Below are 18,373 nucleotides of genomic sequence, written 5' to 3'. Positions count from 1 at the left end.
CATCGTTAAATTGTTTGACGCTGTGTCGTGTAAAAGCTGACGTTTACTAAGACTTTTTGGTTTTGTTGAGTTGAGGGTGCGTCGTTGAAAGACAATGGGGTTTATGAACGTTTTGTTCATCGGGGTAAACGATTGCCGTCGAATAAAAGTTCGAATTAAAAGCTGGTTTAAAGTATTATATTAGTATTAATTATTATTAAATGCTATAAAGTGTATAGTAGTCTACGACCGGTCGTAATTAATAATATTATGTGTGTCGTGGGTCATAATATATTCGACCTCACCATCCTTCGTGAAACATTTTAAAAGAAAATAATAATCATTATGCATTTATATATACCGACATTTGTATACCGGCGCTCTTGCCTAAATACATATAGAGTTTTTAATTTAGAAACAAAAAATTACAAAAAAAAGTTTCGTGGAATTCCTGTCAAAAATTCATTCTCGTTCTCGGTGGTGTGCTATTAATTATTATATTATTGTTTTACATCGAATAATAATTATGTTACTAATTAGGACTAGAACTATAGAATGGTCTAAAAATATACCAAGTATGCATGTAGATTACGTCTTAGTTTTTTTTTATTATTATATAACCATTATAGGGTTTGCATGTTTTTACGGAAAGCTTATTTTAATTTTTAATTAAATAAAATATTAATTTACAATAGACAGTAGACACGTAGTATTAACATTGTTGGTTATAATTATTCCATAATACGACCGTAAGAAAAAAAAAGGTGGGTAAGTGGATGTCGCTCTGCTGTACAGTAGGTTACAAGTGGGTCACTGTATAATGGATAGTATTAAATTTGAATTCAATGATATAATATCACTGTATAAGAAAAACGATTCTGAGCGGAGACGGTTTGTCAGTCTAGGTATTAGACATACCTATTATAGGTAATAGGTATACTTATCTATAGTATCTATACTTATCTACAATATCAATAATAAATTCCAAATTAATCATATCACAATATCCATTAGGTAACGCGTTATACATCAACAACAAACCGTGGTACTATCATAGATATATAATAGTATACTTTAGAAGTTTCAAGTATCCACAAATAATATTATACAAATACAATCACAACAAAATATCTAAAATAGTTATTCCAGGTTTTTTAATATGTAATTTCGTCTAAATTTTAACTTAAAATTACTATAAAAATAAACTGTGCTTATGTATTAGAATTTTTGGTAACAGAATTAAATATTTACGTGGAATCTTGTTTTAAATTTTCAATCCTTAGATATAAAAGTTGAACATTTTATAAATTATTAACTAAAAATAATTATTCAATTTTAAATTTGATACATTTTGTCAAAATTTTAACTTCAAATGCTTAAAAAAAAAAATTATGCCTATGTATTTGTAATATTTTTCAACTGCTATTGTAACAATGTATCAGGAGCCATGTATTAATTTTTTACACTTTTTGGCCCAATAGATAAAACTTAATTGATATTTATAGAAAAAAAAACTAAAAAATTGAAAACTTAAAATGTCCGTAAACAGCTCAAAAAAAGTCAAATTATTTTCAAAATTTTATCGTATATAGAAAATGCTAATATAAACATTCAGTGAAATTTTCAAGTTTCTACAGTCATTCGTTTTTTAATTACAACAAAATAAGAAAATCGTTACGTAAGAAATCGAGTAAATACCAAATGTTGTAAAAATATGAATTTCAAACGCTCATAAAAATTTAATTTGAGTTTCTTATAGACATTTTTTTTTTGATAAAGGTAGATTATCCTATAAGGAATCTTGTATTACATTTTAAAATCTTAGTTCTAAAAAGAAAAATTTTTACGAATTATAAACTCAAAATAATTAGGTAATTTTCGTGATTTTTCCATATTTTGTCAATTTTTAAACTATAAATGCTAATAAAAAAATAACTGTGACTAAGGATTTTTAATATTTTTCAAATGTCATTGTAACAATATAGTAGGAGCCTTGTATTACATTTTCAAGTATTTTTCCTCATCAAATAAAGTTTTATTGATATTCATAGAAAAAAAAACTAATTAAATTGGAAACTGAAATTGTCCGTTAACAGCTCAAAACAAATCAAAATATTTTTAAAATTTTATCATGTATAGAAAATATAAATATAAAGAACCAGTGAAAATTTCATGAAGTCACAGTCATTCGTTTTAAAGTTACACCAAATACCAAAATCAATTTTCTCGAAAACAGATTTTGCGTAAAAATTCCCGTTTTTCCTTAATTTTTCTTTTGTTTTTCACGGCGCTTTTGAAAACTATTGGAAAAATTTTACTTTTTACCTCCCAAAGTACCAACTAGATTCACTTTCCTATCAGAGAAGGTACTGTTGAAGAAAATCCAAGCACTTTTACTGTCCTAAAAGGTGATGACAGACACAAAAATAAAAAAAAAAATAAAAAAACAAATTAAAAAACACATCATTGTAAAATCAATACATTCATCGTTCCACTCAGAATCTAATATCAATTTCTACATTTTTAATCTATGATTTTTTCGTATAAATATGCATTTGTAGCCAAGTTCAAGTCAGTAACGCAGTAATCATTTTTTGAGGGTGGGGTGGTCCATACTTTGTTTGATGTGCCAAATATGCGAAATGTTCTTCATATTTAATTTATCTTAATAATTCAAACAACCACAAAATCGTTATGAGTTGAACATTTATACATAATAATATTATACTCTAGATCAAATGAATAATGATTATTCCTGGTTGATCCCTACAATAATAACGACAAAAACTTAGCGGGATGGATATAAAAGTCGCCGTCAGGGTTGGATTTAGGTATATTATCTAAGTATCTAACCTATTTACTGGGGTGGACTGCAGATTGAACGTATTATTATTATTGTCGTTTTGTGGTTCGTGCGACGATAAATACGTGTGAAACAGCGGTCGACAAATCATATCTCGTTTCAAAAATACACCTCCGAATTTTCTGAAAACTGCGGACCATGGCGATAGTACCCGCCACGGTTGATTTAGTACTAACCCGTTCTGACGGTGTGCGGAATAAATCTCCCGTCTGGATTTCGTGACCTACCACGCGTGTGTTTTATATTTTTTTACCGCAAACTTTTCCGTTTTTATAACCCATAGTGTGTGTTTCTGTGTATTGTGTGCGCCCGATCGATTCAACAGCGATGTATACGTCTTTGCAATTCAATCGAACGACATGTATTTTATTACCTACCTACCAACTATAATTCATTTTTGGACCTCAAAAAATAAAAAAAAGAATTAATTGAACGTAAACTCAATATTTTCATAGCGTGTAGTATTGGTGCATTGTAAGATCTTAAATAATTTGAGCATCGAATTTCTACTGCATAAAGTATAATATATAATATTACTATATTGGTTACCTAAATCAATGATTATTTATTGAATTTCTTCAAAATAATTTGATCTCTAATGTTGTCGCAACGTACGTTCTCCGTACGTTAGTAATTAATAATAAAAATAGTATTTAATATATACTAACCCTTATATATTATATCAATCGATAGCATGTATATAAAATGTATGGTATGAGGTGCTACAATATAAAACGGAGTAAATTATGTTTGTATATTATATATTATTCAAATACACTAATCAGTGAATGCAATTAACTAAATGTGTTTCCACGTACAGTTTAAAATTTATTTGGAAATTCATATTTTAGTATTTTACGATCAATGAGTGTAGGGTATAAATATATAAATAATTATATATATATGGGACATGCAAGTAAATATAATTTACATTTATACTAACTGTTTATAGATTGTTAGACTGTTGATATTCTTATACAGAAAAAGTAAACGGAATATTACTGTCTGTTCAATTTGGTTTCTTTTTATTTATAATTATTTCCATCTCAATTCTTATAATTTACATATTATTTATTCAAATTTCTACTCTAATTTCGATCGTGTATAATATAATATAATATATTATATATATTATCTAATCATGATGTTAATAAAAATATAAATTCGTTTTTTAAGAATCCAATTTATATCTACATTAACTATTAGTTATTACAGTCAATTATGTTTAGGTACCTACCTATACTTAAATACCTAAATGTATACTTAATTTGTGCATTTACAGCTGATTTTATTTATTAATTATTAAATTGTTAACGAGGACTTCAACTTTATACTTAATAATGTGAAGGAATCTTCATTCAAATATTTATTGCGCTAACACAGTTATTTTTAATGTAAATCTCATACCTTAAATGGCTTAAATAAACGGGAAAAGTTTGGCACACAAATTATACAAAGGTCTGTTAATAGTCGGATTATTAAACAAAGTAAGATGAATATTGGCTAATTCGACCATTATTGTCAAAAACTCGAAATATAGTTATTATATTAGTTTAAAAATAAACTTGTATGAATTACGAATTGTACATACGGTTAACTATTTAATTATAATTTAAATTATTACATTTTTAAAACAATAATTTCATCAATTTAGTAACTATAATTACATAGTTTCAACATAAATAATTTATTTGATGTTAAGAAGGATTTTGTAAGCGATATTTCATATTTTGTAGTTTTATTTTACCTTCAAACTACAAACTACATTATTAGCAAAAACCATTTCACACACCCTGCACACTCCCATGGTGGTTCTTGATCAATATTATGTTTTCTTTTTACCACATTGGTTTGTCCAGATTTTTAAAATATGTTTTATCGATTTAAAAAAATTTGGACGTAAATAACGGACGAGTCAACGTACACCAGACGTTATTTTTTTTGGTTATAATTTTTGTCGTCATAGATTTAACCTAATCTATATTATTATAAAAATCCACTTCATTCAAACGAAAAAAACTAAAAAGGCAAACGTATTTTAGTTAAAATATCACTTTTGAAAACGCTTACCTACTGATTATCTTAAATAGATATTCCACAATTAATGCTCAATTTTAATACTGATGTAATTAATCTGGTAAAAGAACTTGGTTTATTAATATATCCTAGTTCCTTGTCATCTGTGTTATTATATTAACAATAATCGTGCACACTAAACGGAGTCCGTGAATCATCGATTGTTTATTGGTGTTACTATATATTGTGTATATTATTATATAATAAAATAGGTTTATAATTTAAATTTGAAATAAAACGTCTGATATATTAAAAAACATTAATTATGGGTAATTTTTTCAGTTGGTGAATATCGAGATACAACCAGAACCGCAAGAAAAATTAGCAGTCACGTCGTTCAGAATCATTGCTAAAAAACACGTAAGATTTTTTTTATTGAGTAAATCCCGGGAAACTGGCTATTAGCTGTTTTTATTTGTAGGGGAGGAACGGTTGTAGTTGGGACATGTTTTGTATGTGTGGCAAGGATTTATTGCTAAAAGTTCCGGGTGGTCACCCATCCGGAAGCTAGCAACATCGGCCGATACGTTTCCGCAGTTTAGTGTACTGACCGCGCCACAGATTTTTTATTAATAGCAATTCAATCATATCATTATTTTAGATAAAAATCATACAATCTACTGTTTTATATTTGTAAAAGTAAACTATTGCAAAGAATATTGAAGTTATTAATTTAATTTTTTTTTTGGTTAATCGAAAACCAATATTTACTGAATTCTAATTAGTTACTAAATGTTTCAGTACATATTATATTATAAACTGTAACGAATGGACACATTGAACAATGAACTAATTATATTTCTACTCGATGACTAAAGTGTTCAGTTTTTAGAAAATCTGGGTTTTTATACAAGTGTGTATCTATAGTATTAACTAATGGAGACCTATAGTATTTTATTTACTAATGGAGATATTACAATATTATGTAAGTCTGTAGTGAGACTTATAATAATTTATGAACTACCAAACATAATTTGCGTGTATTAATTCAGCGAATAGTGTATTTTGCTTATAACTAATTACAATAGTCTACTCGTAATAAACTCAGTGGTGTGCGTGTGAAAATGTCGTGTTTGTTGGTGTCGCGCGTAATTAAAAATTCCTATTTGTGTTCTTACCTACCTACATAATCTCAACAAAATTATTCCCTATTAATTTGGCGTAAATAATTTTTTAATATTTTCCAAATGAATAAAAACCGATTATGACAGAATAACTACGTTTTTTCTTTGAATCTAAACAAATCAAAATTAATTAATTTTTGCAGTTGGACAATGTCACAGTGGTAGAAGTATTGCTGGGATCTACAGTAGATCAATCTTATGACGATCTGGTTCGTAGTGTACATGTCATAGTAAATAACAACTTATTAATATTTAATTATAATATTATGTGTTCGATCGTTCCGAAATACATGTTTATACGTCTCTTAATTTGTCGTTTCAGGACAATGTTGGGCTGCCGTCGTTTTCTTCGACCCCCATACCAGAAGACTCCGCACAGTTTCAATTCAACAACAGCCGCAACGAAAATAACCTACTGGTAAGCAGTCATAGCATTGTTCACTCTACACCGTGTTTCGATAAATATTTTTCAAGCCAAAATCTCGTACTAAATTTTGTTACACACTTACCGTTTTCAGAGTACGACCCTGTGTCAGGAACAGCAAACGTCTGGTGCTGCAGATCATAGTAAGCGGTTTTCCAACATGTTGACAATCAAAGACGTGCAGTACGCAAGATGGCTAAAAGGTGCTGTTAAAACATTGACGTTCTTGTGCGTGAACGGTGACTGTTTGATGATGAGGGATCATCTGATCGACGATACACTGGCGGATTTGGAAGCAAAAATCCAAGAACACTGCATGACCGCTGTCGATCCGCTGTACACACCAGCTGAAAACGAACTCTGCCTGGCCAAGTACTGTGAGTAATAGACTACTGGGCAACACCCCAAACTAACCACCTCCATCCCGTTGTTATTGTATTGAAATTTCGAAAAAAAATTGTTTTATGTTTTGTTCTAGTTGATGAATTGTGGTATAGGGCTATATGTGTGAAAGCCCCTAACGATTTGGACAAAAACGACAACGACTACATGGTTTATTTCTTGGACTGGGGAATGGAGTACTTGTCAAAAGTCGAAGACATTAAGAAAATGCCCAAGGACTTTATCTACCTACCAGCAACAGCCTACAAATGTTACGTAAAAGGTATGTTGAATATAAAAATATCACAGTACACATGATTGTTAAAGGGGATAAGTCCCCCCCTACTATTAAGATAGTTGTTAAACTGATATTTTTAAAGCCAGCAGATTATATCGTTTTAACGGATCAAGTTAAATACTTGTATTTTTCATTATTACACCATTACAAATCGGTTCCTAGATATAAGTCACTATTAAGAGGATGTGATACCCGCATGTGTTGTCTCCGTCTTACAAGTGCATAACATAGCAAGTTATACGCAAAGCAGAACACGTGTAGCTCCGTTAGCTTATAAATTAGAGTAAATTGACATCTTATAAAATCTAAAGGTAAGATTATTTAGAGGCTACCTCATGGGCTTTTTAATATATTTTAATGTAAAACAAGTTATGAGTATACTAAGATGTACAAATAATTTACAATTTTAAAATACTCATAACTCGCATTAAAATTAAAATATAATAAAAAGCTTATGAGGTTACCTCGATGCAAATCTTATTTTTAGATTTTATAAGAGGTCAATTCGCTCTAATTTTTAAACTAACGAAACTACAAGTGTTCTGCTGAGCGTAAAATTTGCTATGTTACGCACTTGTAAGATTGAGACAACACATCACGTCCTCTTAAGAAGATGTAACACTGGTATTTGTTATCTCCATCTTTCATGTGCATAACATAGCAAATTTGTGTTCAGCAGAACTCTGTATGTTGTTTTTTATGTTGTCAATTTTTAGGAAGTTATGCTTATATAATATACTGTAAATTAATAATGCTCATAACTCACTTGAAAACTGCAATATCGTAAAAAACCAACGTACAAACACAGAATGTTCTTACCATCAATTTTCATAATGGGTCAATTCACTCTAATGTTTAAACTAACGAAGCTGCAAGTGTTCTGCTGAGCGTAAATTTGCTATGTTACGCACTGGTAAGACGGAGACAACAAATACCAGTGTTACGTCCTCTTAGGTCCTTACAAGTTACAAGTATGTAGCTAAGCTGCATCATAATATTATCAAATCTAACTAACTTCTTTGTAAATTAAAAATTGTATAAGTATTGATTACATAGATTATAATACGTTATAAATTTTAATAAGTACTGTTTTTAAAATAGTCAGCTTAATATTTAATTTAAATAATAATAAAAAAGTCTACACTTTAAATACAGTGTATTTCAGATAGTAGTTTTTGGATAAATATTCTATTAAAAAAAATATGCAACTTTTGAACTTCCTATTCGTATATTTTATCGGTAGTTAAAATAAAATGTGTAGTGCTTAAAGTCGATACAATAATATTGATACCTACTCTCTGCAACGACAATAATGAAATCACATCTTGTGTTTTTATATGAATTTCAGATGCCCCAGTGTTGGAGTGGAGCGCCGGCACAATGCACGCGGTATCCGAGCTCGGTCTGAAACAGTTGCCAAGCACGATCAACGATAAACTGTCCAATGACAGTTACATGATATCCTGTCCCGCCATCAAAGACTTGTTCGACAAGAATTAGCAGTGAGCAGCTGGAACGTTAAGCGATGTACACGTCCAAGCTGCACCCAATTCTGAAGTCATCCTCTAACAATGCAAAATTTAGATACATACTTAATTATTTTATAATGTTAAAACTAGTAACTATGTAAAGTGTTTTATTAATCATTTCGCAATATTTCAACATAAATGGTTGTAGCGGTGTTATATTTTTTATTATTTATATATTATTTTTTTTCTACTGTATTTTTCTCCATCGAGTGAAAAATTATTATTTTCATTGTGTCAATTATTACATTGGTTCTTCATACCATCAATCTAAGAAGTGTTATTATTTTAAAATATTTTGTACATTAAAAAAAACAAAGAAGTGTAAAAGACATTGACCATATTATTTTGCTTTATTTATCGATTGGTTATTTTTTTTAACACCTTTGGCGATATTATGTTGACTGACACTCGCGGCAATTACGGATAAGGCATTGATCATGAATAAACACTGTTGCTATCATATTATTATAGACTATAGTGTTATTGGAAACTAAAGTTATATATTAAGTGTAATACTTACTGTAATTGATCGTGTGGATCAGTAAACAAATTCAGTGTTACTTATTATCATTACATTCTTTTTACTTAAGTTAAATTTTTTCGTTTCTTTATTTATCACAAATATTGAATTCATACATGAAATGCAAATTACAGTATACCTAAATACGGCATGATAAAGTCCGTAGTTAATAGTTATTAGTTTATTACTCTTTACAGGAGTGGATTTATGGGAGGCGACATGGCGATCGCCCCTCTTTGTTGTAAGTCCCGTTGCTAATTAGAGTCAAGTCTACAGTATACCAAATCTTTGATGCTTATGAGTTGTGTGTCACTCGAAATATCTATTCGCTCCTATCCTAAACAAGATGGAGGGGTCAAATTCAAAAATTCCTAATAGTTTGCAAAAGCGCCGGGAAAAACGAATAAAATATTGAGGGAAAACTTAAGAATTTTTAAGCAAAACCAGTTTTTTGACATAGGTAATCAACTTAGGTTTTTTGTTGTAGTTATAAACTTATAACCGTTAATACTATACATTTTGATTGGGTATACCATTTACCATACACTTTTAAAATTTTAAAATATTTTGACGGCTATTTATAGCATTATTACTAAATATCGATTTTATTAGTTTTTTAAAGTTTATGTCGTTTAACATTTTTTTGCTGGATCAAAATACTCGAAAAATATGTGATACATATTTCCAAATTTTCCTACCTTTAACCAAAATAAGTTTACTGGAAATTCAAACTAATTTTTTATGAGCGTTTGAAGTTTAATTGTTTTTGACATTGGATGTTCATCAGGAAATAGACGAATTTTCATTGTACAATTTTCTTATTTTGTTGTAATTCAAAAACGAATAGGTACTTGTAGGTACTTGAAATGTTCACTGAATGTTTATTTTATCTTTTTATTATGCATTATAAAATTTGACTAATTTTGAGTTATTTATAGACATTTAAAAGTTTATCGTTTAAAATTGAATACAAAGTTTCGCATAAGCTGTTATAATAACAGTTAAAAAAATATATTAAAGATAATCACACCGTTTTTCTTTATAAGTATTCAAAGTTAAAATTAATTTGATGTATTATTTTCTAATATTGTTCAACAGTAAAATTTTGATCACACGGCGTGTTGAATAGGCAATTTAGGTACACTAATTGCGGGGTTATGTTATTCCAGTGTATATAATATATTATTAATATTATTAATATTATACTAATAATTTTTATAATATATTTGAAAGCATTTTTAAAATAAAACTAATCATTTTCTGTGTTATATTCAATTCTTTTCGTCCTATTCAAAACCCAAAGATGAATTTTCAGTTAAAGTGTGTATGTAGTGTGTACAATTTCATTGTCATATTTATTTGAATTTCTAAGGGTCGATTTCACCAACACAATCAATGACGGTTAAAATTAACCGGAGTTTAACTGGCCGAATTCGGTCGGTTAAATATCTGTTATCAGCCGATTAAGCGTTAACCTTGATTAACTGTGTTGGTGAAATCGGCCCTAAGTATTCACTGTGTTCACTAAAATATTTATTTCATTCGACTCGAAATAACTTAGTATAGTTTCAATTCAGTTTAAAAAGAGGATTTACCGGAAATGATAAAACTAGTGTTATTAGTTCATCATATAACGTCTTAGAGTAAATTTAAAAATATTTAAAATTAATTTTCAAGTCCATGACGACCTCAGACATGTTCACCAGCCTAACTTCAACAACTTTGCCATCCTACACGGGTTATAAAATGTTTTATATTAATGTTTATGCTTCATACCCTCGTCCAGAAATGTCAGTTAGAATGAGAGAGCTGCGTATTCCACTCCGAACAGCTGTCATTATTAAAGGTGTTTTATGCATCGCGAGTCGTGACTAAGATAATCGTCTGTCAAATATTATATCTTTTAACATTTTGACAGTGTTTTTAATGGCAATTTATATTTACTTTACATTTATTTTGATTTTTTTTATATATCAAAGTATTAAACGGATATACCTACTTGGGAGAAGTTAAATCCGGTCGTTTTGCTCAATTTTGAATGTTATTTGTAGTTATTTGTATTCATATAGTTTATAGGATGTTATTGCTCCAAAAGTCGTATGAATATTCCATTTTACTGGTAGATTATAGTTTTGAATAATGTCATTCATTGCTATAAGGAATAGGATTACTAGATAGCTTATCCTTGGAGTACCTACTCCGTTTCCTTGTGTGAATTCAGAGGATAAATAATATTATTAGCTCTGACTTGGTACTTACGGTTTGCAATAAAATTTGATATTGTATTGAGTAGTTTATTTTAATTAAAATATTATGTCTCCAAGTAGAATCACATGCTTTGGCTATGTCAAGTCTAAAGGTTGATAACACTCATAATTTGCTTGTTGTCAAATGTTTATTTGTTTCTTCATTAATTTTGTAGAGACTATCCGTTGTGCATAGGTTTTTCTCAAATCAGTTTTGTTTTGGGGAGAAGAATTAAATTTTTTCTGTAAACTACGAATTCCGATAATCTATTTATTATTTATTTTCAGTATTTTGCACATGGTTCTTTTTTTTTTTTAATTATTGATTAACCCGTGGCAACTTAGGCCATTGGTTGGTTTTTCAACTGTGGGGGAGAATACTGTAGGTTTGGTAAATACGTCTTTGGTTTTTGGCAGACTTTCAAATTGGGCACCCGTATGTTTCTGGCATGCCCGGTCGGGGGATGGCGGCCTCTCTCACTTGACTGTTGCCTGCCCCAGAGAGAAGAAGCCGCTCGTGGTCGAGATTTGAACCGGCGACGGTAGCACATGGTTCTATTATAATATTTAATATGTATATTTATTATTTACTTATTTATCAATTTACGCCGTACAACTTTTGTAACAATAATACATAGTACCTACATAAAATAATATTACATAGTGTAATTGCCTGTATCCTTCAGTTTTACATTTATTTTTAATTTTATCCAATTTCAGAATTGGGATTACAACCCCAGATTTTTAGTTGTTTTCAGGCGAGATTCCCTCATTCTATATTCAATTATAAACATCGAGCCAAACATTTAGGGTTTTTAGGTTGAAGTTATGTATACAAATATATGGATTAGAATATGGTAATAGCCATAGTTGCCGATGCTGAAGATCGATAAAAAAATATATATAATATGTAATATGAAATACATATCCGGTCTAAAACTGTTTCTTTAACATTTTGTTAGAGTATTAGTTAATGCCTTTATCGTGATTGCTTGATTAATTTGTAATTGGTCGATGTAGTTTTCGCCTGCGTTGTTGATTTTCTCTGTCTTGCATTTTTTTTTTATAATATTATAAACTGAGTATCATAGCTGTAGTTATATTGATACTAATTTTATAGGACTTTTCACCCAGTTATAACAGCTTATTATAATTTGTTCAATGTTATTGATTGGTTGGTTTACATTTTAGACTATTTAATTAATTTTTGTATTTCGTCTTAGTCCTTTTAAAGAAAGTATACTGTTTCATATTGTTTTGCTGTCAGTTTTTTCATTAATGGCATTAGCGAAGTTTTCGTTTCATCATGACAATTTTGTGCTTAATTTTATCAAATATTTTGATATTGGTTTTTTGTATAAGGATTAAACATTTTTTTTTAGATAGTTATTGTTATAATATAAAAGTTTAAATATCGATGACAGCAATTTAAAGGTTCAAAATTGAATGTAATTTATATAATATCATTGATTATATAAATACTAGTATTTATAATGTAAGTAATAATAGTATAAAAGTTGTTAGCATATTTCACTCAATTTTCCCAAAATTTAAATTACAATACGTTTTGATTGAAATATTTTTAATGGTGTTTATCAATTATCATCAATATTGTAATGCTGCTATTTTAAAATGTTTGCTGTAAAATAATTACATATATATTTATATTTAAAATCGATGTCACTTCAAAAGTAATAAAGTTGCATTTATACTACGACATGACTAGGTACCTATATAATGTATTATGGTATTCACTGTTACTTGCACTGCAAAAACTGTTACGGCAGAAACGAGTTTTTCTCCGTAATTCTTATTTCTTTACTTAATCTCGCTCCCCCCACTGCGAGCTTCAGTAAAAATTAAGCATACCTAAATTAGATAAATTATTAAAGCTGTTAAAAAGCAAAACTGAATACTTAAACGTTAGCTCCTGCAGTGTTTGCACTAAACGATAACGATGGCTATATGACATTTTAAGTGCAAATAATAAATAATTTATAGACGATCAATAATTTAATACACAAATAGCTTTTTTTGTTCAATAGAGATTAAAAACGTACCTTAAACAATTGCGTATGTAATAAAATTCGTAGGTGAAAATTAAAATTTTATTTATAGCATTTAGGATTTACGGGTTATATAACAAATAATAAAATACAATCCGCAATACGTGCTACTGTATACTTTTGACTACCTAGTTATTTTATATTTCATCATAATTTTTTTTTATACTTATCGCTCTGGACCTTCGCCGATCGATGTTATTTGCCTATATCATCATTAACGGAAGACGAATGGAATTCAGTAAAACGTCACTTATTTGATTAAAAAACCAATATGTTTTAAATTATTAATTAGTAATTACCATCTTCAATAAAGAAATTAGTAAAATCTTAATGCGTTACACCATTAAAATATCTGTTAAGACAGAAAGATAATAATATTTTGAAGATAATCGTATAACCGTTTTCGAATACCTTAAATAGGCTTAAACTATTTACTTATGAATTAATTATACAATAATCCATTTATTTTACTTTTTAAAAATAAGTATAACTTTTTTCTACTACGCACTATTTTGAAAAACTGATATGATGAGGTTGTCTCCGGAATAATATTAATTTTAAAATTCATTTTTAGTGAATGTATTCTAAAACCAATATAGAACGTATTATTACTATTCTCCGCATGGAAGTTTTTATAACGTACTGTCGTTCAAACGGTATGCTTAGTATTTAATTGAAATATAATAATATAATAGCTAATGCATTGTAGAATTTACTGTTCTTCGAATAGTATATACCTAATGCCTATAATGGTTCTTAAATAAATATTATAATGAATAAAAATATATACATCTTTTGGACTTTCTGATTTGTATATTTTTTTGGGAGTTAAAATAAAATTTGTGGTCGTAAAATAACGAAAAAGAAGAGATGAAACCACGTGTTTTGTCGTACCTATGCGATTTTCAGATGCTTCTGAATATATTATTCTGTTTTGTTTATAGATTGTTAATTTTTATTTTTAACACCTTCTACACGCACCTTTGACGGATGCACTTGAGACGATGATGGATAGGACAACGATCATCAGTAAATACTGTCGCTATTGTATAATATTATGGTGTTGTTGGAAAGTATAAAATCGATCGTGCGGATCGGTAAACAAGTTTATAAAACTAGGTATTTATTATTATCATTTACATTTTTTTTCCAGTACACATCATTTAATCGTTATTTACGTTACCCACAGTTATCGATATTATACGAGATTATTCAAGATTTGGGGTGGCGAAACGGTATTTTTCTGTTCTCAACACAGGGGCTGATGTGGAAAAAAAACTTATGGTTCTAGAATGTATCTACCTATGCGATTGGTTCCAATGCGATTTTGTTTTATCGTTGGCAGTTTTTTTTTCAATTTGCGTTCTACTTAAAAAATATTTTATTTTTACACACCCGAGTATGTTTGCCAAGTGTCACCTGTGCATAGAATTATTATAGTTATTATAGTTAATGGGATATGTTTGTTTGTCTGAATTTATTAATTGCTTCAGACACTCAGACCTCTCTTCAATGTCTTGTAGAGTTCCAACACCAGTCGCAATACGAATTTCAGTACTATTTTACTGTTCGACGTGACACATTAGGAAAATGTTTTTTTTTCAGATGATGCCATATTATCGTGTGAAGATTTAAAAACAAAAATGTAAATCAACATAACTTCACGATCTTAGGGAGATAATATTATATTTAATTAATATTAATTACATTTAAAATATATTAGCACTTTAATTAAAATTTATTCATAACTCAAAGGGATATAAGTTTACAATAATATAAAGTTAAATATTGTTTGGATAGTTGGTTTTTTATATCAATATTATGCGTTGAATATTTTTGTTTTGTACAAATCGATTACTATTTCGAAAAACTCTGTTAATGAGACGTCGTCTTTTAAACTTTTTATAATTAATGATCTAAAGTATTTTTTTATAGACATTAAACATAATATAAAATTAATTATTTATATAATATGTAGGTATAAAATATAAATTTTCCCTAAAACAGCATCATAAATCTCAGCACACCGTACCAGGCCAAAATCGTGCAGCATGCTTTGTATCTTTACATGAACCAATTACCTATTTTTTCACTCTCATATTTTCCTTGGCTTATGATATTTGAAAAACTGATCTCATAATATTAAGCCATTTCAACTTGGGAGACTTTCAAAATGTACATTTATGTTACTGATTCACTGAACTCATTGACCCATTATTAAAGTTAAAAGGCACTTTCCGTCTAGATAGAAACATGAAATTCAGCACAAAGATTGATCATATACTGTAAATAAAGGTAAACATCTGAAAATCGAATTTTTTAGAAATTAGTGCCTATTTTTGGAGTGGAATTCTAAACGCGTGAAATGATAATAATAATTTACTATGGTAACCAAAATATAAACAAATAATAAGTGTGGTGGCACATTGCAAAGTGAGAGGAAACTCAAATCGTTGCAATGAAATTTTTTTATAATAAGCTGTATTACCCGACTCATAAATGTAATCATTGTGAGGAATAAAAATAAAAAAGCATTGTTGTTCATGAAAGTAGGAGTGAAGTAAGGTAATGAATGAGTAGACTTTACTTGGCCACAATGTAGATATCTCTACTTTTATAGATAGGCTGACTTTTTTTTTAGTGATCTTTAACCTGTCTTTTTTGCATAAATCATTTTATTATATATTTTTTAAGTATAATATAATAATTAAAATTACATTATAGTTAAAAGACATTTAGGTTGGGTCAAGATTGACAATTAAAAAACATACTAGCCAAATTAATTGTGTACTTTAAACCTTTTTTTTTTGGTTTAGAACGTACTGAATTTCATCGATGAATAGCCTCACGGAGTAATTTATTTCTCATTCGGTTCAACTATTAAACTTCCGTCTTTACTCGATCGTATCGATACATGATCTAAAGAAGTATTTTCTAATGTTCTTCAGAATTTCGTTAATGCACAAATGTGTAATAAAGGACCTGCATAAGAACGTGATTATATATAAATGGTTTCATCAACGTGAAGTAGGTACTACACTAAATTATGTACTATGTACTATAGTGTATAGTGTATACTATGTATGATTGTATCGTATAAATTAAGTTATTTATTATACATAAGTATTGTTGAGACAGTATATTTTATGTGCAGTTCAACTATATAGATTAAATCAATACTCTTGCGTACATAAGAAGACAGTTCATCTTTAAATTTTGAATAGTTGAACGTGAACGAGTATTAAATCTGTACAGTATAAAAGTGTTATTTTAAAATTACTTTCAAATGTACAGGGTTATTCAAAATGATTCATCCGATTTAAAATAGCTATAAAATGGTTAATTCCATGTGATTATTTCTTTTGGGGATATGTTAAAGACACTATGTACATACCACCACTGCCATCAAATCTAGATGAATTGAAAAATTGAATAACAACAGCCATGGAGTCGATTACAAAAGATATTCTGCAAAAAGTATGGTATGCATTTGACTTCCGACTAGACGTTATTCGTGTAACCAAAGGAGCTCACATAGAACATTTATAGATACAGTTAATTAAATTTGACATATTTTTCTTTTATTTAATGTATAACATATTGTTCTCAACCTAAAAAATAAAATAATATAAGCACTTTAAATCGGATGAATCATTTTAAATAACCCTGTATATTAATAAATATAATAATTATAATAAAATTATAATATTATATTGACACTGAAAAAATATTATATCCGTGACAGTATTGTACCTAAATTGCCTATTTAACGCGCCGTATCATAATTTTATAATTGATTAATATTAGGGGAAATATAGTCTTAGGATTATTCAAAGACTTTTTGGCTCTCTCGGAATCCTATTTTTACGTCATAATTTATCAGTGTATATATACTGTATAAAGAAACCATTGACATAATAAAACGAGTGTTATTAGCTCTTAATAGCGTTTAAGAGTTAAATTTAAAATATTTAAAATTAATTTACCATGTCATGGACGACCTCAAAGATGTCACAGTCAGCTTCATATCAGACTATTCGGACCCTTTCTTAGCCAACTGTAGTCTAAAAATGTCAGTTTGAAAGAGAAAGCTGCACACTCAGCTTCAATTAGTTGTCATTATTTAAAGAAAGGACAATACATTAATGATAGAAATTGGTTAATAGTACTTAATACTTAATTTAAATACCTACTGGTGTATTTGTTTACCAATTGAATGACAGTGCGTATAAAAAAATACCAAATTTTATGTAGAATTATCATTAATTAATACATATATAAACTATAAAGAAAATTGTATAATGAAATACAATTCTTATTAAATAACATTGAATTATGTAGATGTGTACTATTATTCATATCCGTTATACAGATGAATATTATGGAACAAAAATATTATAGACAATCGTACAAGATCCATGTAGGTACAGACGATCTCATAATGTTGACAAATAGATATAAAGGAAATCTAAAAAAAACACAAAAATAAAAGTTATAATTTAAAGCTTACCTATGGAAAATACGAAAATCATTCAACAAGTGTAATAAGTGTAATGTATTTCTTTATACATTTCAGTCTTAACTGTTTAAAAGTAAAATTAAAATTTTAAACTTTTAATAATGAAAATGTCATAGTTTTATTTTATTTTCACTATGGAATTTGTATATCCAGATTGATATTCATGACCAGAAGCATGCGTGTAGTATAATATCATCAATCTTCAATTCTAAGCGTCTTCTATCAAAGCCTCTTGCCGGTTTTTCTTCGCAATATTGAACTTATCTGACTCTACCCCATTGCAGGGTTTTCCAGCTGATTTATCCGTCATACTATCTTTCATTTAATTTTTAAATATTGTATCAAAAA

At 28.6% G+C, this 18,373-nt stretch overlaps 1 protein-coding gene across 1 annotated transcript in view; it reads left to right on the top strand.

Annotated features, from left to right (window-relative positions):
• Positions 1–9,136, top strand: part of LOC100572041 (tudor domain-containing protein 1) — a 31,502-nt gene extending 22,366 nt beyond the window's left edge. The window contains exons 23-28 of the mRNA XM_008186140.2: positions 5,201–5,278; positions 6,186–6,272; positions 6,365–6,460; positions 6,561–6,843; positions 6,945–7,130; positions 8,494–9,136. Coding sequence (XP_008184362.2) covers positions 5,201–5,278; positions 6,186–6,272; positions 6,365–6,460; positions 6,561–6,843; positions 6,945–7,130; positions 8,494–8,645 — 882 coding nt within the window. The 3' untranslated portion in view covers positions 8,646–9,136. The remainder of the gene's footprint in view (positions 1–5,200; positions 5,279–6,185; positions 6,273–6,364; positions 6,461–6,560; positions 6,844–6,944; positions 7,131–8,493) is intronic.
• Positions 9,137–18,373: the final 9,237 nt, after the last annotated feature.

This window comes from Acyrthosiphon pisum, chromosome A1, assembly GCF_005508785.2.
Source record: "Acyrthosiphon pisum isolate AL4f chromosome A1, pea_aphid_22Mar2018_4r6ur, whole genome shotgun sequence".
Lineage (NCBI taxonomy): Eukaryota > Metazoa > Arthropoda > Insecta > Hemiptera > Aphididae > Acyrthosiphon > Acyrthosiphon pisum.
This window is presented reverse-complemented; position numbering and strand designations above follow the sequence as displayed.